Below are 22,910 nucleotides of genomic sequence, written 5' to 3' on the forward strand. Positions count from 1 at the left end.
TGTTCACCTTTCATTGACAGGGCCAGTTATGATGATGTTTTCATTGCTTGGCCCTGTCAAAGTGTCAGTCAGTCTGAGAGTCCCTTAGGTGTTTTTTTGCAAACTCCAAGTGGGCTTTCATGTGTCTTTTACTGAGGAGAGGCTTCTTTCTGTTCACTCTGCCATAAAGCATAAAGATTAAAGTAATGCTGCAGTGATGGATAGCCTTCGGAAAGATTCTCCCAACTGCAAACAGAATCTTTGGAGCTCAGCCAGGGTGACCATTGGGTTCTTGGTCACCTCTTTTACCAAGTCTCTTCTCTCCCAATTATATAGTTTGATGAGCTGGAAGCCCTAGGAAGAGCCCTAGTTGCTCCAAACTTCTTCTATTTAAGAATTATGGAAGCCACTGTGCTCTTGGGAACTTCAGTACAGCAGAATTGCTTTAGTACCCGTCTGCAGATCTGTGCCTCCACACAATCCTGTCTCTGAGCTCTACAGGAAGTTTTTTCCTCCTCATGGATTGGTTTTTACTCTGAAATGCAGTGTCAGCTGTAAGACCTTATATAGACAGGCGTGTGTCTTTCCAAATCATGTCCAGTTAACTGACTGTACCATACAGTAGGTGGACTCCAATCAAGGTGTAGAAACATCTCAAAAGATAATCAAGAGAAATGGTGGGCCCCAGAACTAAATTTCAAGTGTCAAAATAAAGGATCTGAATACTTTTGTCCATACGAAATTTAAAATTGATGGGGGAAAACATGATATTTTTTTTATATTTTAGCACAAGGCCGCAACTTAACAAAATGTGAAAAAGGTGAAAGGGTCTGAAGACTTTCTGAATGCACTTTAGGTTATTATCAGAGTCTGAGCTCTGGAATTCCACGCAGATATATTATGCTAGCATGGGAAGACAGGAGACATTCTGCCATGCTAGCAAAATTAAATTCTACTATACTTAAATCATAATGGCATTTATTTTTCAATTCACTCCTATAGAGAACCAACTTACAACACAACTTATGCACTACTAACACAAGTATGATAAAAAAATAAAAAAAAAGTAAAAGTAAGAAACATGCACTTTTGTGTAAAGTTATCTGAAATTGTCTTATTTCCAGCAAGATCCACAGTCACTGGATTAGTAAATCTGCCCATTTGCATTTCCTTTGCATTACAATAGCCACAATAAACCCGATGATCTTTATATTTTTGTATTTGGTTAGATTCATATTATAAGCATGTATTTTGTTTTCCTCATGACATAATTTAGAAAACTTCACAAGTAGAAATGACAAAAGATTAGGTGATATGGTTTAGGGCCACTTCCTGCAATATTCCTTCCAGCCACACACATGTAGGTGATGAAATTATGCATATTTTCACTTCCCTAGAAAAGTGCTGTTCATAACTATAAAAAGATTTAGTTTGTTAACATTTTGTGTAATGTAAGCCTTGTGATCGATCTTTAAAATCACATTTACTCCACATTATAAAGGGGTTTTCCAGGACAAGTCATCAATATCAGATTGGTAGGGTCTGAAACCCCACATCAATCAGCAGTTCCAGGTAGCTGCCGACGTTGGAAACTATACAGTGTACAGTGCAGAGGCAGAAGGCACCAAAATCAGTGGGGGTGCTGGGTGTCACATGTTGATGACCTATCCTCCGGATAAGTCTCCTGAAAGGCCCCTTAAATTTTTAAGGGAGTTCTTCAGCAATTTTGAAAATGCTAAACGGCTGGCAGCACTAGGTAGGTGCTTAGGACAGCAGTACAAAGATACCGTTACCACGAGTAATGCGAATGTAAACTTTCACACCTCCAGATTCTGCTCCAGAAAGTGCCCTGGAGGCAGAGCATCACTGTGAAATGCACTCTGCTCTCTTTATTGAGCCTCTTTACAGACCCTCTGCTCAGCTGTAGAGGTCTCATGGTTGGATGCTACAGCTGTCACACAAAGCAGAGGGGTGGACCTATGAAGCTCAATGCAGACAGCACCTCACAGTGAAGCACTATCTCTTGGTCTCTTGCAGGAACAGTAATAGGCAGAAAAAAAGTTCATATTCTCACTACTCCTTATAGTAAAAGTTCCACAAAAGATATGTTTGTCCTGGTCTCCAGCCCCTGTTTACAGCTGTCAGCAGTTTGGCATGGTCAAAACTGCTGACAGACTCACTTTAAAGGGAATCGGTCTAATTGAAAAGGGTGTATAAGCTGCAGGCAGCATGTTCTAGAGCAGGAGCTGAGCAGATGGATATATATAGTTTTGTGGGAAATGATTCAATATAATTTGTATTTCAATCATTTAAATCCTGCTTGAAAGTAAGGAGGCGGTACTATCAGTGATTGACAGCCTGCCCTACTCTGCTCTGCTCATCCTGTACCTAGGGGTCCATTGGTCAGATGTAGGCCAAAAGGGTGTGCTTTCAGCCCTGATTGGCTGGCATGCATTAGTATACCACAAAATAAAGGATGTACCATATTTTTTACCCCATAAGACGCACCTAGGTTTTTGAGGAGGAAAATAAGAAAGAAAATATATAAGGTGTGCTTTTGAACTAATGGTGGTCTGTGGGTGGCACTGCTATGGGGGATCTGTGGATGACACTGTTATCGGGGGGGGGGGGGGGATCTGTGGATGACACCGTTATGGGGGGGGGGATCTGTGGATGACACCGTTATGGGGGGGGAATCTGTGGATGACACTGTTATCGGGGGGGGGGGAATCTGTGGATGACACTGTTATCGGGGGGGGGGGGGATCTGTGGATGACACTGTTATCGGGGGGGGATCTGTGGATGACACTGTTATGGGGGGGGGATCTGTGGATGACACTGTTATGGGGGGGGGGATCTGTGGATGACACTGTTATGGGGGGGATCTGTGGATGACACTGTTATGGGGGGGATCTGTGGATGACACTGTTATGGGGGGGATCTGTGGAGGACACTTATGGGGGGGATCTGTGGAGGACACTTATGGGGGGGGGGGGGATCTGTGGAGGACACTTATGGGGGGGGGGGATCTGTGGAGGACACTTATGGGGGGGGGGGATCTGTGGAGGACACTTATGGGGGGGGATCTGTGGAGGACACTTATGGAGGGGGATCTGTGGAGGACACTTATGGGGGGGGATCTGTGGAGGACACTTATGGGGGGGGATCTGTGGAGGACACTTATGGGGGGGGATCTGTGGAGGACACTTATGGGGGGGGATCTGTGGAGGACACTTATGGGGGGGGATCTGTGGAGGACACTTATGGGGGGGGATCTGTGGAGGACACTTATGGGGGGGGGATCTGTGGAGGACACTTATGGGGGGGGATCTGTGGAGGACACTTATGGGGGGGGGATCTGTGGATGACACTGTTATGGGGGGGATCTGTGGATGACACTTATGGGGGGGATCTGTGGATGACACTTATGGGGGGGATCTGTGGATGACACTGTTATGGGGGGGGATCTGTGGACGACACTGTTATGGGGGGATCTGTGGATGACACTGTTATGGGGGGATCTGTGGATGACACTGTTATGGGGGGATCTGTGGATGACACTGTTAGGGGGGGGATCTGTGGATGACAGTTATGGGGGGGATCTGTGGATGACAGTTATGGGGGGGATCTGTGGATGACACTGTTATGGGGGGGATCTGTGGATGACACTGTTATGGGGGGGGGATCTGTGGATGACACTGTTATGGGGGGGGATCTGTGGATGACACTGTTATGGGGGGGGGGATCTGTGGATGACACTGTTATGGGGGGGGGATCTGTGGATGACACTGTTATGGGGGGGGGGATCTGTGGATGACACATATATAGCATCTTATGCTATATATGTGTCATCTACAGATCCCCTCCATAACAGTGTCCCTGTGTAAATAGTGACCCCCCCAATACAGGGGGTGGAGGCTGGCAACTACTGTTGGAATCGCGGCGGTGCCCGGTGCAGTCACTGTACTCTATTACACCGGGGTCCGCTCACAGCCGTATTCATATGTAAAGTGTAGGCATGGGAGCTTTGTTAAAGTATATCCACGTAGTGCTCACTATGAAACTCCCATAGCAGGCAGGCTGGCCGGCAGCGTAACGTCACTCACTTCGTCACGTGCCTGCTCCGCCTGCTTAATTAATAAAGTGGGAGGAGCATGCGCGTGACGAAGTGAGTGACCGGCCAGCCTGCCTGCTACAGGAGTTTCATAGTGAGTACTATGTGGATTGCGCTACTGCTGCAGAGGATTGCTATACCTTAAAGCTTTACCCATGACTTCACTTTACATATGAATACTGCTGTGAGCGGGGCCCGGTGTAATAGAGTACAGTGACTGCACCGGGCACCGCCGCGATTTCAACAGCAGTTGCCAACCTCCAGCCCCTCCTCCCTGCCCGTTGATGCATCGCGGCCGGCGATGTATCAGTGTTAACAGAGTAAAAATTGCAGCATAAGACGCACTGCCATTTCCCATTTTTATAGTACTTCCACACAACGCTATGCAATAAAATATTTTAAGTTAAAGGCTATGTAAACCTTTGGGGCAAATTTGTATTATTATTGCATTGTATTTATTTTGAGGTAAAAATCTTTTTTTCAGTTGGTCTTTATTAAAAAAATGGAATCCTTTTTTGTGTACATAGCCAAGATGCTGTAGTAGCTGCCTGTGATTTTTTTTGTCTTTTCCGTCATCTGGGGATCAGACGGACTCCTTATATCTGCTCTCTGACAATGTGGCATAAATAAGTGTTTAGAACCTCCTGGTAGTGTACCAGTCACACAGCTAGAAAAACAGTTAACCCCATATGCATCGGTTTAATGTATACCTCCTGAAATACAAATTAAATGGAGGACATTAAAAATAAAACGTATTATTCAAATGAAATTAACAGGTTTACTAACAAACAAAAGCAAAAAGAAGACCTTCCTGGGTTACAGAATAGTTGGTTAGGATAGTATAACTAATAACAAAATGAGAATTCTTCAGGATCAATGATCACTCTGAGGAAGTGACACAAGAAGCATAGAATGTGCAGTGCAATGTGAAGTAACATACCTCTCCAAAACCTCCTTTCCCAAGAACTCTGTACTGACGAAATGTGTTCTTTGTGACTGGCTCCCTATGAAGTAAGAATTAAAATTAAGTAATAGCAAATACATAAATATAATACATGCCGTTATTAAAAAAAATAAAAAGAATAAAAAAAAAAGATAGAATACAATTAAAAAACACAGTGTATATAATACATATATACACACAAATTATAAAATATTATTTTATACACACACACACAGCGCTCCACCCACTTTACAAGACAATATAGAAAGATGGCTATAAAACCTAATAGGATCTCACCCAAAAAAAACTGGAGAAATGTAAGAAGGGTTCACTCACGAGAAAGGAAGAAAAAAAAAAAAAAAAAACACTATTCAGATTTAGATGATAGTCTTGTCTTACTGTGTCAAAAGTACAAATGTCTAAACATGCCCAAAAAATTAACTAAAAATTATTTATACGGTATTTAGGTAATTATAACATCTGTAGCAGAAATGTGCAGTGGCTTTCTACTGTTACAGTCTTACCTCTCCAGACATTTCCACTGTAAAAAGCGGTTGTAATACTGGCTGTCCAGGTAATCTGAAAATGGAGCCATACTAAGGAAGTCATGGACAAGTCTGAAAGAAATGAAACATTAGAACCACAGAAAGAAGGCGTCATGCTTCCTCTTCACATGACCATTTTAAAGGTTGTGTCTAACTTGATTTCATGCATTTGTAAATCTTTTTTCTTTCATGCCATGAGGTAAATTACATTATACTGAAATTATGCACAACTTCATAACTTACTTAGAACAATCTTTAAAAAGTTCTTTGCAGGGATTGTTTTCTAAACTTTCCCTGCATTTGCCGACTAGCTGCTCAGGGACCTCTGTGATATAGTCTTCACTCTGAGAGGACAGAGGAACATAGTCAGTCATCAGCAGATATGGTAGGTACAGCAAGTGGATGCAATTCCATAGGCTTTATGTCACTCATTACTGGGTGAACCCGAGAAGATGTACACAAACAAGGGAGAGGATGGACTTCTATGTAGATATGAGTGAGGTTTAGGAGATGCACATGATATAATTGAGATAAAATGACAAACTAATGGCAATTATTACTTGGGCCAAGGCTAGACTATGATATCTTCCACTCTATCAGAGGTGCTAGTTTCTGGTATAGGAATTCATTTGTGCTTGTTCCAGTTGTGCTTCAATTGAATGCAACTAGAAGATATATAAAATGTTGTAATGGGGGGGTCTGAGTGCCAAGAGCCCTACCGATCACTAGAACAAGGAGAGAAAAGCACTCACACTCAGACCCCCGCAAATCAAAAAACTTTTTACAGTATGTCTCCATGTCAAATCAAAAGTGTTCTCAAAACTCAATGACAATTTAAAAAGGAAGAAATCTGGACAAAATGTTTTTTTTTTTGCCAGAAATCTCTTTACAGAATGCAATGTGGATAGTTGTCTAATTCTTCTCAATGACCCATTAATGCTGTCACGTGCTGAAACTGGTATGCGACGGTGGATGGGGGCATCATATCAAGGAAGTGTCATAGTTGAAAGCTGAATGCACTGGCCTGTGACGCATTTCATACACAAAGTTGTTTTTTCTGGAAGATCTTCAGACTGAATTTCAGCTTAGTGTAAAACCATATGAAATATGAATGACATTGACCAGCTAAAACAAATATTTACAAGCAGTATACAAAGAGGTTTTGCTTGGCCACTCCACAAAATAAGCAGAGGCCATTTACACAGTAACCCAGTTCATCCAAATGTAATTGGACACAAACATTATGCAACAGAGAATGGTCAAGTAGAACAGTGCAGTGATAACTACCCAGCCAGGTACACCTACTATTCCAGGCAAAGGACAGTCCAAAACCCCAAACACCTATTGGCTTACTGATTTTTTTATACAGTGTAATTTACTGGTAAATGTCTACATGCTAGTACATTTGTGTGTTTGGTCATACCTAGGTATGCTCTAAAAAAAAGTATATGGTTAGACAACCCTGGGGCCCTCTAAAGGAAACTTATCATCTTAAAGAGGACCTATCATGCAATTTTATTAAGGGAGATATATACCTGTACTTGCGGGGTACCCCCGCTGATGCTGCCACCCTGCTTGATTTTTTTAATTTTGCCTCCTACGCCTCACTGTGCCCCGCTGGATTTCTCCTGCTCAGTATGCTAATACTGAGCATCGGAATAGGGAGGAGGAGACACCAGGGTTTCTCAATGGGCGTCTCCTTCTCCCTGGCTGTAGCGCTGTCCAATCACAGCGCAGAGAGTTACACCCAGAGCGTCACAGCCAGTTCATGCTCCGTTGTTCTCATTTACCCTGCGCGATTGGCATTTATTGGAGTTCCGGTGACGAACCGGGCTCTCCATAGGGCTGCCAGCCGGAGGCTAGGGCAGCGCTCAAGCCCGGCCATCAGAGCCGGTGACATCACCGAACACACTGCTGGGCCCATCACTGGGCATAAAAATACACTGATTGGTTTACCCAGAATATAAATGGTAACCTAAAATAGCGACACGATCTCCCAAATGTGATTATAATTTTTGTTTGTTATAAAAACTATAAGGACTATAAGGACACGGTCACCTGTATTTCACTTACTAAGATATTAACATCACCACATTAGTCTCCACGATTTACATTAAAATATAATAGTATTACTGCCCCGTGTCTTGTAATTTGTCTATAAAATCGCTTTTATTAATATGTAAAGTACCTCAATAAGGAGCCCAAGGGGCTGTCCCTCCGGCCGTTGGAGCCCAGCCGCTCCCATTACTTCGGAGCCCAGCACCGCCCCACTGCAAATTTATTCACTGCTCAGCGCCGATGCAATGTTTGTGGAGCGCCCGTTTGTGCAGCTGGTACAATGAGTTCTGTGAGGCCAATGAAACTCGAAAAATTAGAATATCGTGCAAAGTTCATTTATTTCAGTAATGACAAACTCACTGTGCCACTTTAATTTGTTGGTAACATTCTTTTGCACCTGGTAGCTTCTGTGTCACATGGTCTGTTGTGGGTGCGGCTCACAGCTTTATTTTACCTCACAGTGCATTGGTGATACCACTATGGAGGCATGTGAGAGTCTGGCTGTGAGTTAATTGCATTGTTCAGACCCTGTTCAAACACCACGGGCAGGTGAGTGGTAGGACCCCATGTGTGCTGAGACACCATGACGTGGTCCATGAGGGGCTCCGATATGTTCCTGACTGGAAGATATTGGCAAGGTTCTCAGCTTGTAACATCGGCCTGAGGAATTAGCTAGTATTGCCAGTTGCGTATCATGTTGGTGCATTTTTTGCAGTGATTTGAGTAATGCAACTTAAAAGGTGATACTAACATATGAGATAGACTCATTACATGCAAAGCGAGATATTTCAAGCCTTTATTTGTTATAATTTGGATGATTATGGCTTGAATCCCAAAGTCACAATTTTGAGGTACCCTTTGCTCAGGGGGTATGGATTAATTAGCTGACTAGAGTGTGACACTTTGAGCCTAGAATATTGAACCTCTTCACAAAATTCTAATTTTAAGTTGCATTAATGCAATTCTTTTTAAGTTGCATTACTTTTTTGCACGATATTCAGATTTTTCGAGTTTCACCTGTACAGGAGTTGCTCAGCCTCTATAATAGAAAAATGGTAGGAAAGTTAGGATGAAGACTTTTTTATTTTCTTCATAAAGCTAAAACTTTATTTAATAAGCTACAAAAGAACTCTGGCCGGGAAATAGTCAGCTTGGAGTCCAGGCTGTCTAATTTATCTAGCATCACTTAGCATGCACACTGGAGCCGGACTAGATCTCTACGGGTCTTTGGCCCTTGTAGCTAAATGAGAATGGTCTGAGGAATGTTCCCCGACAGCAAACAGAGATTTTTACAACAATGAAGAATTGAACCACAAGTCAAAATTTCATTATTACTAGACCCCTGTATTGGTAAAATTGCCAAGTTGTGCAGATTCACTGAAACATGACGATTTGCCAGCTTGCATTCTAGGAAAGCTAGACATTAAACTGTGGTCTTCATCCACCGCTCCTAGAGTAATTAACCAGTTGGAAAGTGTTTTAACCACTTGGACCACACACTGTCTTTTGTAGTCGCCACTCTAGGGGAGAGGAAGCAAAGGGCCTCAGTGAGGACCCTTGCTCTACAAATGAACTGTAACCAACATCTCCAGCTCTTAGCACAGCCTTTTACTCTACAGCCAGGATCGGAGGTAGCTCTAGGCTGAACTACAGTCGTGGCCAAAAGTTTTGAGAATTATATAAATATTGGAAATTGGGGGGCGTGTCCTGACTATGGCAGCGTGAAGTCGCACTCGAACTGAGCTCCCGCCACGAAACTAAAAGATAAGGGCTCCTCGCCCACAAGTGGACCATTCGTTGCAGCAAATGGTCCGGACGAGAAAGAGCTCAGCTGCCGGCACCTCACACAGGGGAAGGAGCGGCATCCAGCACTTCTTCGCACCGGAAGGGCAGACGGTAACCGGCCGCAATCCCCACGCAGCAGCCTTCTTCCCCATGGCACACAATCCGAGCGCTGTGGCGCCAACGCTAGATCCCCGTCCTCCCCAGACAGGTAGAGAAGCGGACAGGGACAAGGAGCGGGACCCGATTAGGGTGAAAGAAATTATGCCACCTGGTGAAGGAGGCCATTCGCCGGCGCGAGGCGCCACGTGGCGGCCGCCATCTTGCGCACCAGACATGGAGCCTTTACCCTCCAGACAGCAACCTCCCTATACCCCAGCGATGCAAGCTATACCCTCACCATACGAGGAAACATGGGACTGGAGGGAGCATGTAAAACAACTGCCGACTAGGCAGGAGATGGAGCAATTTATTGTGCGCCTGGAGAATTCTTATAAGCAAGAACTGCACACAATCTCCAACAACATGCAAATCATGAAGGAGAGGGTCGATGCTGTAGTCTCTCATCAAGAGGAAATATCGGCCAGGTTAGAAGATATAGAAGGCAAAAGGTGACATCAGAGATCAGCCTATCAGTCAGCTATATCGGCTCCAAGAAGACACTGAAAATAGGAGCAGAAGAAACAACATAAGGATCAGAGGGCTCCCAGAGTCTATACCTGCAGCGGAGTTGACTCACACTGTGCAGGACTTTTTCAAGAAGATCCGTTACTGATGATCTAGAAATAGATAGGGCGCACAGGGCTCTAGCACCCCCTAACCCTGACCCTTCCAAGCCGAGGGACGTTATTTGCCGTCTACACTACTACATGGTTAAGGAGGAAATTATGCGTAAAACGTGGAATCAGCCAACCATCGAATTTAGAGACGCTCAAATCTCTTTACTACAAGATCTATCCCGCTCGACTTTGCAGCAACGTAGAGCACTGAGACCTTTGTTGGAGTGTCTTAAAGAAAGATTCCGTACATGTGGGGATACCCTTTCCAGTTAGTGGTCCGACGTGGAGGCAAGCGTTTTGAATTAAAGGTCCCTGACGAGCTACCGGACTTTCTAGCTGCTTTGGGCCTACCAGATATTAATCTTCCGGACTGGCACGTCATTCCGCCACTACCGACACGCTTCTCGGTCTGGAAAATGAAGAAGCCTGGATCCAGAATGGTGGCCAATTCTTAGGGTCACCCCACTTGATATCTGTTAATATAGAGTTAATTGTGCAATTTATAACATATCGGGTTTCTTAGGTCTGGGATCTCCTATCTGCTAGGGCTCAGTATTGGGGCTGGAGACCCTATAACAACCCACTACTTTAATAGGTGTCTGTTGGTTCCTACAGAAGGCAACTAATTGTTTGTGATATGTTTCTGTTCTAAGTCAAGGTTCGACATATACTGACAAGCATAGGGGTCTTAATTATGGTCATTTATCAGCTAGTGATCTGCAGCTGAATAGGAAGACCCTGGATGCATATTATGCCAGTATACTTTTGTGTGCTGTTCGAGAGGATAGTTAAGAGTTAAACTACACTGCTCAAAAAAATAAAGGGAACACTTAAACAACACAATGTAACTCCAAGTCAATCACACTTCTGTGAAATCAAACTGTCCACTTAGGAAGCAACACTGAATGACAATCAATTTCACATGCTGTTGTGCAAATGGGATAGACAACAGGTGGAAATTATAGGCAATTAGCAAGACACCCCCAATAAAGGAGTGGTTCTGCAGGTGGTAACCACAGACCACTTCTCAGTTCCTATGCTTCCTGGCTGATGTTTTGGTCACTTTTGAATGCTGGCGGTGCTTTCACTCTAGTGGTAGCATGAGACGGAGTCTACAACCCACACAAGTGGCTCAGGTAGTGCAGCCTATCCAGGATGGCACATCAATGCGAGCTGTGGCAAGAAGGTTTGCTGTGTCTGTCAGCGTAGTGTCCAGAGCATGGAGGCGCTACCAGGAGACAGGCCAGTACTTCAGGAGACGTGGAGGAGGCCGTAGGAGGGCAACAACCCAGCAGCAGGACCGCTACCTCCGCCTTTGTGCAAGGAGGAACAGGAGGAGCACTGCCAGAGCCCTGCAAAATGACCTCCAGCAGGCCACAAATGTGCATGTCTCTGCTCAAAAGGTCAGAAACAGACTCCATGAGGGTGATATGAGGGCCCGATGTCCACAGGTGGGGGTTGTGCTCACAGCCCAACACCGTGCAGGACGTTTGGCATTTGCCAGAGAACACCAAGATTGGCAAATTCGCCACTGGCGCCCTGTGCTCTTCACAGATGAAAGCAGGTTCACACTGAGCACATGTGACAGACGTGACAGAGTCTGGAGACGCCGTGGAGAACGTTCTGCTGCCTGCAACATCCTCCAGCATGACCGGTTTGGCATTGGTCAGTAATGGTGTGGGGTGGCATTTCTTTGGAGGGCCGCACAGCCCTCCATGTGCTCACCAGAGGTAGCCTGACTGCCATTAGGTACCGAGATGAGATCCTCAGACCCCTTGTGAGACCATATGCTGGTGCGGTTGTCCCTGGGTTCCTCCTAATGCAAGACAATGCTAGACCTCATGTGGCTGGAGTGTGTCAGCAGTTCCTGCAAGACGAAGGCATTGATGCTATGGACTGGCCCGCCCGTTCCCCAGACCTGATTCCAATTGAGCACATCTGGGACATCATGTCTCGCTCTATCCACCAACGTGACGTTGCACCACAGACTGTCCAGGAGTTGGCAGATGCTTTAGTCCAGGTCTGGGAGGAGATCCCTCAGGAGACCGTCCGCCACCTCATCAGGAGCATGCACAGGCGTTGTAGGGAGGTCATACAGGCACGTGGAGGCCACACACACTACTGAGCCTCATTTTGACTTGTTTAAAGGAGATTACATCAAAGTTGGATCAGCCTGTAGTGTGATTTTCCACTTTAATTTTGAGTGTGACTCCAAATCCAGACCTCCATGGGTTAAAAAATTTGATTTCCATTTTTTTATTTTTGTGTGATTTTGTTGTCAGCACATTCAACTATGTAAAGAACAAAGTATTTCAGAAGAATATTTAATTAATTCAGATCTAGGATGTGTTATTTTTGTGTTTCTTTATTTTTTTGAGCAGTGTATATGTTAGTTAGCATACTGACTGATGTGATGTATACCCACTTTTTATGACTGTTTCCTAGCTAATTGATAATAGCTTTTAGGCATTATAGCCCGATATGAGCTGGCTTATATGTCTAAAACCTCTTGCTAGATTTGTCTTAGGCCTCATGCACATGACCGTTTTTTTTTTGTGGTCCGCAAAAACGGGGTCCATAGGTCTGTGATCCGTGTCCGTTTTTTCTTCCGTGGGTCTTCCTTGATTTTTGGAGGATCCACGGACATGAAGGAAAAAGTCGTTTTGGTGTCCGCCTGGCCGTGCGGAGCCAAACGGATCCATCCTGATTTACAATGCAAGTCAATGGGGACGGATCCGTTTGACGTTGACACAATATGGTGCAATTGCAAACGGATCCGTCCCCCATTGACTTTCAATGTAAAGTCAGGAGTCCCTATTATACCATCAGATCAGAGTTTTCTCCAATCCGATGGTATATTTTAACTTGAAGCGTCCCCATCACAATGGGAACGCCTCTATGTTAGAATATACCATCGGATTTGAGTTAGATCGTGAAAACTCATATCCGACAGTATATTCTAACACAGAGGCGTTCCCATAGTGATGGGGACGCTTCGAGTTAGAATATACTACGAACTGTGTACATGACTGCCCCCTGCTGTCTGGCAGCACCCGATCTCTTACAGGGGGCTGTGATCCGCACAATTAACCCCTCAGGTGCCGCACCTGAGGGGTTAATTGTGCGTATCATAGCCCCCTGTAAGAGATCAGGTGCTGCCAGGCAAGAGGGGGCACACCCTCCTCCCTCCCCAGTTTTAAATTCATTGGTGGTCAGTGTGCCCCCCCTCCCTTCCCTGTATTACATTCATTGGTGGCCAGTACGGCCCCCCCTCCCCTGTATTACTGTACATTCATTGGTGGCCAGTGCGGACCCCCCTCCTAATTAAAATCCCCCCTTTTCATTGGTGGCAGCGGAGAGTTCCGATCGGAGTCCCAGTTTAAATCACTGGGGCTCCGATCGGTAACCATGGCAACCAGGATGCTACTGCAGTCCTGGTTGCCATGGTTACTTAGCAATTTTTAGAAGCATTATACTTACCTGCGATGTCTGTGACCGTCCGGGCGCTCCTCCTACTGGTAAGTGACAGGTCTGTGCTATAAGCAATGCGCCGCACAGACCTTTCATTTACCATTAGGAGGAGCACCCGGCCGGTCACAGACAGCGAAGGTAAGTATAATGCTTCTAAAATTGCTAAGTAACCATGGCAACCAGGACTGCAGTAGCATCCTTGTTGCCATGGTTACCGATCGGAGTCCCAGCGATTAAACTGGGACTCCAATCGGAACTCTCCGTTGCCACCAATGATGGGGGGGGGGGGGATTTTAATTAGGAGGGGGAGGGAGGGGGGGCCCACTGGCCACCAATGAATGTACAGTAATACAGGGGAGGGAGGGGGGCCCACTGGCCACCAATGAATGTAATACAGGGGAGGGAGGGCGGGAGGGGGGGGCACACTGGCCAGCAATGAATTTAAAACTGGGGAGGGAGGGGGGCTATGATCTCTTACAGGGGGCTATGATACGCACAATTAACCCCTATATTCTAACTTGAAGCGTCCCCATCACTATGGGAATGCGTCTGTGTTAGAATATACTGTCGGATATGGGTTTTCACGATCTAACTCAAATCCGATGGTATATTTTAACATAGAGGCGTTCCCATGGTGATGGGGACGCTTCAAGTTAAAATATACCATCGGATTGGAGAAAACACAGATCCGATGGTATAATGGGGACTCCTGACTTTACATTGAAAGTCAATGGGGGACGGATCCGTTTGCAATTGCACCATATTGTGTCAACGTCAAACGGATCCGTCCCCATTGACTTGCATTGTAAGGCGGACACCAAAATGACTTTCTTCATGTCCGTGGTTCCTCCAAAAATCAAGGAAGACCCACAGAAGAAAAAACGGACACGGATCACGGACCTACGGACCCCGTTTTTGCGGAACTTAAAAAAAAAACGGTCGTGTGCATGAGGCCTTAGAGTGAGGAGTATTTACCAGCTTTGGGAAAGTTTGGTTAGTTTCATGGCGGTCTCTTCACCTGTTTTTGGAAGACCGACCCCACACAATTTAACGCCTTATGTTATCTGCACCTTTCTGAGGTTTACTTAGGTTACACGTGTGTACATCCCCCTTGGGATTTCACATTATCCCCTTATTGTTTGTCTCCCCTGTCCGATATACCCGATTCTCTTCCTGACCACTGTGTTTTTACCTTTGTCTTTTCTTATTTCCCCTTCCTCCCAGGTCTAGAGAGATAATTCTAACAAAACATGATGGCTACTCCTGGCAAGATTAAGATCGTCTCCCTAAATGTCCGAGGGTTCAACATTCCAGAAAAAAGATCAAAGATACTGTCAGGTTTACAGAAAGAAAAATCTCATATTATCCTGTTACAGGAAACTCACTTTAAAACAAATCATATCCCAGGTCTATGATTAAAGTCCTATAACACCTGGTATCATAGCACGTATCCTGAGGCTAAAGCTAGGGGAGTCTCCATTGCTTTTCATAAATCCCTCTCCTGTTCTATTCTAGATTTCAGGTCCTGTGATAAAGGAAGATACGTCTTCGTCAAGCTGGCAATCCATGGGAGAACGTACACAATCGGTAACATTTATCTGCCAAACTCGGGACAGGGTAAGGCCTTTGCCTCTATAATGTCTGGATTGGACTCCTTCATTGAGGGGGTTCTCCTCCTTGGGGGCGACTTCAATCTGACGCTAAATCCAAAAGGTAGACACATCCCTAGGCAGGTCTTTAGTGCCATCCTCAGCAGTAGCCAGGAAACGCACGATTTTGCATAATAGAAGATTGATAGATGTATGGAGAGTCTTACATCCTAATGAAAGAGATTACACATACTTTTCTCCAGCTCACCGTACTTATAGCAGGATTGACTTGTTTGCCATCTCTCATCATGCTTTAATGTTCCAACCTCAGGCTTCCATTGGCACAGCTTTGTGGTCGGATCATGCACCCATATCCCTTACCCTGGAACTGCCCGATTTAGTGGCCAGGGAATGGACATGGAGACTTAATGACACCCTGTTAAGAGATACGGTATGCAACAAGGCAATAGAAGATACAATCCAGGAGTTTCTGGTGAATCATGCTTCTGATACCACAGCACCTCCTTTGCAATGGGAAGCACTTAAGTGTGTAGTACGAGGCACACTCATACAACAAGGGTCTAGACTGAAAAAAGAAGGGGAGGTTCACATCAAAAAGTTAACAGAGCGCTTGCACGACTTAGAATCACTACACAAACGACTTCTTACCCCCTCTCTTCTAGCCGAACTTACAACAATAAGAGATAGTCTTAAAAATGCTATAGATAAAAGGTTCACCCTCTCAAGGGAAAGATTCCAGAGTTTTCTATATGACAAGGCCAATAAATGTGGGAGCGCGCTTGCCAAATTGTTACATCCCAGAATATCACAAACATATATCCCTGTGATTAAAGACCATAGGGGTCAGTCAGTACATCATCCCTCTCACATTGCCAATACCTTCAGGACGTATTATGAATCGTTATATAATATTAGGGGCCAGTTTGCTGATATGTCCCAACAAGACCTTGACAGACGTACTTCTACGTACATGTTAGAAACAGCTCTGCCTGAGATATCGGCCGAGCAGAGTACGGAGTTAGATCAGCTTTTCACAGAGACGGAAGTTAGGACAGTGATATCAGCCCTTAAAAGGGAAGAAAAGTCCTGGTCCAGATGGTTTTACAGCCGTCTTCTTTAAAAGATACCAAGAATTATTGCTCCCCTTTCTCACTAAGATGTATAACAGTATATCCCCCTCATGTCCTTTCCCTAAACAATCCTTAGAGGCCCACATAGTGGTTATACCTAAACCAAACAAGGATGGTACTATATGCAGTAACTATAGGCCAATTTCTTTAATAAACTGTGATATTAAGATCTATTAAAAAATCCTAGCGAATAGGCTCAATGCAATACTGCCTGATATTATCAACAGAGACCAAGTAGGATTCATCTTGGGGAGGGAGGCTAGAGACAATACTATCCGCACTATTACCCTAATTTCGCAAGCTCAGCAACGGAAAATACCCATGTGTTTGATGTCGATGGACGCTGAAAAAGCGTTTGATAGGGTACACTGGCAATTTATGCTGCCTCCCCTAAAACAAGTAGGCTTAGGGGAAAGGTATGTAGAATTGGTAGCTGCTTTGTACTCGCACACATCAGCACGAGTTCGTACTAATAGTATTCTGTCCTCACCATTTGACATACACAATGGAATGAGACAGGGATGCCCACTGTCCCCACTTTTATATGTCCTATCAATGGAACACTTGGCAGTAGCTATTAGGAACAATCCGAACATTAAAAGGGATAGAGACCCCAGTCATGCAACATAAACTAACTCTTTTTGCAGACGACCTTCTACTATATGTAACTTCCCCCCACACCTCCATTCCATCCGTGCTTAAAGAGTTTGATAGATTTAGTCATCTTAGTAACTTTAAGATAAACATGGACAAGACTGAAATATTAAATATTTCCCTCTCTCAAGAGATGACTGAATCTCTCAAACATAATTTCCCATTTAAATGGAAGGCTAATAGCTTATCATATTTAAGTATCCAGATTCCAGTTCATCTGCACCAGTTATTCCCCTTAAATTACATGCCTCTCCAGAAAAGAACTCGAGGACCTTCAGACATATAAACTTAAGCATCTCTCATGGTTCGGCCGTATGAATACAGTCAAAATTGACATCTTACTGAGGTTCTTATACATATTTCAAACTATACCTATTCACGTGCCTAAAAAATACTTCCTAGAGATCCAAAGGGCCCTTAACAGGTTCATTTGGCACACAAGTAAACCTAGATTAAATAAGAAGGTCTTGATCAAACATAAATCCCTAGGGGGGTTTGGTTTACCTGATATCTGCCTATATCATGAAGCAGCGGTACTTACTAGACTCTTGGATTGGAGACATAAAGGCTTAAAGAAGCTTTGGGTCACTATGGAACAATCTTTGTCCTCTATCGCTCTCCAGGCCATACCCTGGTTAAATATAAAGGATAGACCCTCTCAGGAAGAATATGCATTTTTAGTGAGACATGTTCTAGCAATCTGGGAGGAATGTATCAATAAATCCCAAATTTCCTTCAGACCAGGTCCTATGACTCCACTTCATGGAAATCCGGCTTTTATCCCGGGTATGACTCCATCATCCTTTCTCGTCAAAACCACGCATAATGAGCTAATGAGAATTAGAGATGTTCTGTCAGAGGGGACACTATCCTCTTGAGAATCTACGCCAGAGCGTAGCAATTAGTATGACTTCCTGGTTGGGATATGCTCAATTAAGTTGCTTTTTTGGAACCACATTTTCCAGAGGAACGGTGAACCCAATGACAGGATTTGATAGGTTATATATACACACACACACACACACACACACACACAACAGGGCTCAATTGAGGGCACTTTGTCCACACTTTACCAATTGCTTCTTGATCTACAAAGTGGAGAAAGGGCACCATTTTTTGATAGTTGGGAATCCGATTTGCAGACCCGGTTCACAGACGAGGAGGTAGAAAAGATGTGTACGTTCTCCCATGGAATTTCACTGGCGTCACAGGTCAAAGAAAAGAATTATAAGATTCTCTCGAGATGGTACTATTGTCCTACTAAATTGCATCATATGTTCCCTAATGTGTCGGACAGGTGCTGGAGGTGCGAAAATGATAGGGGTTTCTTATTACATATTTGGTGGAACTGTTCGAAAATTCATTCGTTCTGGGAACGAATTTTGCAGATCTTTGCCAGATACTCACACAGAACGATTCCTAACACTCCACAACTTACCCTACTATCTCTGATTCCTGGCTCTCTTGCCCAGGTCAAGAAAGGGGTCCTGAGGCATTTTCTAGCTGCGGCAAGGATGGTTATTCCTAGACATTGGAAAAATAAAATAATAATATGGTTGCATAAGGGTGCACACCCTTAAACTAATACTTTGTTGAAGCACCTTTTGATTTTATTACAGACTCATACCCAAAAAGACTGAGTGCTATCAGCATGGCACATTTTGACTTGGCAAGATTTACCCACTCTTCTTTGCAAAAACACTCCAAATATGTCAGATTGCGAGGGCATCTCCTGTGCACAGCCTTCTTCAGATCACCTCACAGCTTTTCAATCGGATTCAGGTCTGGGCTCTGGCTGGGCCATTCCAAAACTTTAATCTTCTTCTGGTGAAGCCATTCCTCTGCTGATTTGGATGTATGCTTTGGGTCGTTGTCATGCTGAAAGATGAAGTTCCTCTTCATGTTCAGCTTTCTAGCAGAAGCCTGAAGGTTTTGTGCCAATATTGACTGGTATTTGGAACTGTTCATAATTCCCTCTAGCTTAACTAAGGCCCCAGTTCCAGCTGAAGAAAAACAGCCCCAAAGCATGATGCTGCCACCACCATGCTTCACTGTGGGCATGGTGTTCTTTTGGTGATGTGCAGTGTTGTTTTTGTGCCAAACATATCTTTTGGAATTATGGCCAAAAAGTTAAACATTGGTTTCATCAGACCATAACACCTTTTCCCACAAGCTTTTGGGAGACTTCAGATGTATTTTTTAAAACTGTAGCCAGGCTTGGATGTTTTTCTTCGTAAGAAAAGGCTTTCGTCTTGCAACTCTACCCCATAGCCCAGACATATGAAGAATATGGGAGATTGTTGTCACATGTACCACCCAGCCAGTACTTGCCAGATATTCCTGCAGCTCCTTTAATGTTGCTGTAGGCCTCTTGGTAGCCTCCCAGACCAGTTTTCCTCTCGTCTTTTCATCAATTTTGGAGGGACGTCCAGTTCTTGTCCAGGTAATGTCACTGTTGTGTCATATTTTCTCCACTTGATGATGACGGTCCTCACTGTGTTCCATGTTATATCTAATGGCTTGGAAATTCTTTTGTACCCTTCTCCTGACTGATACCTTTTAACAATGAGATCCCTCTGATGCTTTGGAAGCTCTCTGTGTACCATGGCTTTTGCTGTGGGATGAGACTAAGATAATTTCAGGAAAGACCAACTAGAGCAGCTGAACTTTATTTGGGGTTAATCAGAGGTATTTTAAATGATGGCAGGTGTATGCTGACTCCTATTTAACATGATTTTGAATGCGATTGCTCAATTCTGAACACAGCTACATCCCCAGTTATAAAAGAGGGTGTGCACACTTATGCAACCACATTATTTTAGTTTTTTTTGTTTTCTTCCCTCCACCTAAAAGATTTCAGTTAGTTTTTCAATTGGTGGTACAGTTTATAGGTCACATTAAAAAGGTGAAAAAAGTTCTGAAATTATTTATCTTTGTCTCATTTTTTTACATCACAGAAACCTGACATTTAAAACGGGGGTGTGTAGACTTTTTATATCCACTGTATGTGTCACCGAGGTTCCTGGCCTCGGTGATGTAAGAGCCGGTATTTTATGTGTTAGCAGCAGCTATTGCTAATTGGCACCTAAAGATTTAGCATGGCTGTTATAGCTGATCCAGGACGGTTCTTACTGGGAGTAGTCAAAGTGCTGGGTGGGTGACTACCCCCATGTTCCAGGCCGGTTTTTGCCAGGCATAAAAACCAGCCATCACTGCCAGGTGTGTGGATTTACCTTCCTCTGACAGTGGAGCTCAGAAGTCTGTGTGCTGTAAACTGAGGGCTGTGCTGGGAGTTGAGGTTTGAGCCGGGCTGGAGGACTCAGGCCTCTCTAAAGGCGAACAGGCCGCCTATGGACTTGATGAGACTGAATGGCTAACAGGGAGTGAATTAACACCGAGGAGAAAAGGTGACTTTTATTGTTTATGGACTTTCCTTGTGTATGAACAAACACCAAGCCACCTGCATTTTGCGATACACCTTATCTGCATTTTGTTATACACCAATGTGTGAATAAACACCGCTGTTTGATTCAAGAACTGTGTACTTTGCCTCTATACTGCATCCGCTAGTCCTAACTACCAGAGCGAATGCCCACAATTAATGGAGCATGCGGGCAAGCGCAGTGAGGCTGGCGTGAACGCCGATATATTTTTGGGCACAGTTGTATGTCGTACATCAAATAAGTTGTGTTTCAACCCATGCCCAACGACAAAATGGAGGCTGTTGTGAAGGCCCTCATGGAGGATAATTTGCAGCAGCGAGAGACCAACATGCACCAACGGGAGGCTAATAAGCAGCAGCAACAGACCAACCAGTTGCTGCTACAACACATGATGGCTTTGCAGACAGCAGGAGCAACCCCAAGCGTCCACGATGCCCGGAAAGCAGTCCGTGCAGCGATCCATAAGATGACACTCGCAGACGACATCGAAACCTACCTGGCGATGTATGAAAAAGTGGCCACCAGGGAAAAGCTGCCCCAAGACCAGTGGGCTGAGGTCGTCGCTCCGTTTCTGACGTCAGAGTCCCAGCGGGTGTATTTCGACTTGCCGGACGATCAATCGGCCGACTGCCCGAAGGTAAAGGGTGAGATTTTGGCAAGAATGGGGGTAAATGTTTTGGTCCGGGCCCAGCGGGTACTTCAGTGGGGGTTTATGCCAGCTGAGCCCACAAGACCCCAGTAATAAGACTTACTCCACCTTTTGCAAAAGTGGCTACAGCCTGATGTGCCAAGTCCCACGGCTATGCTGGATAGACTATTAGCTGACAGCACTGGATCGGTCAGGTATCTCCTGGAAATGCCCTGGAAATGGTGGACCTGGTGGAGCGCTATGAGGCCACCAAGAATCTCAAGGGTGGTTCTTTTGGGAGCAGGGCAGGCAAACTCCAGAACTCCCCACCCCAGGCCCACCAGTATGAGCTAATGAAACCACCCCCCTATGGGACCCAGTTAATCTGCTGGCGGTGTCAGGAACCTGGCCACACCAGGGCTGAGTGCCCTCATCGGGTTGAGCCCACGGACACTAATTGTGGTTACCGACAATCGCAATATGATAGGAAACTGTGTGCCACAGGTACCCCGGAGGCTCTAGACCACTTGTGCTAGGTGGAAGTGGGAGACACTCAAGCGGAGGTGCTTCTGGACTCCTGTGCTGAAGGAAGGAGCCAGCAGCAGGAGAGCATCCTTCACTCACTGCGCCGAATACTAAATGGGACAGCGCAGGTGCGGGACTTAAGGGACACTGGGGAGAACTAGGACGTCAATCAACTGTACATGGGCGTGCCAAAGGGTGAGAAGAAGGAGCCTCTAGGTGCTGCAGCAATGCCCCATTAGCACCTAGAGACTCATTAGCATATTATAAAAGTCTTTATTTTGAGGGAACAGCGGCAGGCAGGGAGTTATAAATCATACGGGTATGTACTGCTGATATTAGCACATCGCTAATGTCAGTCAGCTACAAAATGATTTTTCTCATGACAGAAACCCTTTAACTCGGGAGATCGGGTTTTGGTTCCGATACCGAGAGTGGACAGTAAGTTACTGGCTAGGTGGCAGGGACCCTACGAGGTACTCGAAAAGGTTGGAGAAGTAAACTACAAGGTACACCAGCCAGGGCGGCAGAAGCCGGAGCAGGTGTAACATGTGAATTTACTTAAACCGTGGAAGGATAGGGAAACCTGTGCTGACGATAGCCCGCGGCCGAGTTTTCTAGGGGGAGAGGTTCCGGCCCCTAAGTCTGATGTAAGGGAAGCGGTTGCCACAGTGAAGATTGCTGACAGCCTCTCTTCTAAACAGACTCAGGAGGCCAGGGACTTTGTCTGCAAGGAACACAGATGTGTTCTCAGACCTCCCTGGACACACTTCCGTAATCCAGTATGACACTGTCACTGAGCCTCTGGCCAAATTCCGGTTGAAACCATACTGGGTACCTGAGGCTCGGCTACAGGCCATCTCTGAGGAAGTACAACTAATGCTGCAACTAGACGTCATCGAGGAGTCTAGAAGTGAGTGGGCCAGCCCTATAGTACTGATACCCAAACCAGACATTGCGGTTTTGTAACGATTTTCAAACATTAAACGAGGTATCTAAGTTTAACGCGTATCCCATGCCCCGGGTAGATTAGCTGATTGAGAGGTTAGGGAAAGCCTGGTATTTTTCTGTTTTGGACCTCACCAAAGGGTACTGGCAGGGTACCCTTAACGGAGGCTGCCAAATAGAAAATGGCCTTCATCACACCGGTGTTACCCTTTGGTCTGCATGGCGCCCCCGCCACTTTCCAAAGGCTAATGGACGTTGTGCTGTGACCACATAGTCGGTACGCATTGGCTTACCTGGACGATAT

The 22,910-nt window shown here is 45.1% G+C and overlaps 1 protein-coding gene across 1 annotated transcript in view; it reads right to left on the bottom strand.

Annotated features, from left to right (window-relative positions):
* Nucleotides 1-22,910, bottom strand: part of GRK6 (G protein-coupled receptor kinase 6) — an 85,012-nt gene that overhangs the window by 37,508 nt on the left and 24,594 nt on the right. Inside the window, exons 5-7 of the mRNA XM_040405523.1 lie at nucleotides 5,825-5,925; nucleotides 5,561-5,653; nucleotides 5,034-5,097 (exon numbers count right to left, since the gene is read on the bottom strand). Coding sequence (XP_040261457.1) covers nucleotides 5,034-5,097; nucleotides 5,561-5,653; nucleotides 5,825-5,925 — 258 coding nt within the window. The remainder of the gene's footprint in view (nucleotides 1-5,033; nucleotides 5,098-5,560; nucleotides 5,654-5,824; nucleotides 5,926-22,910) is intronic.

Source organism: Bufo bufo, chromosome 1 (genome assembly GCF_905171765.1).
Source record: "Bufo bufo chromosome 1, aBufBuf1.1, whole genome shotgun sequence".
Lineage (NCBI taxonomy): Eukaryota > Metazoa > Chordata > Amphibia > Anura > Bufonidae > Bufo > Bufo bufo.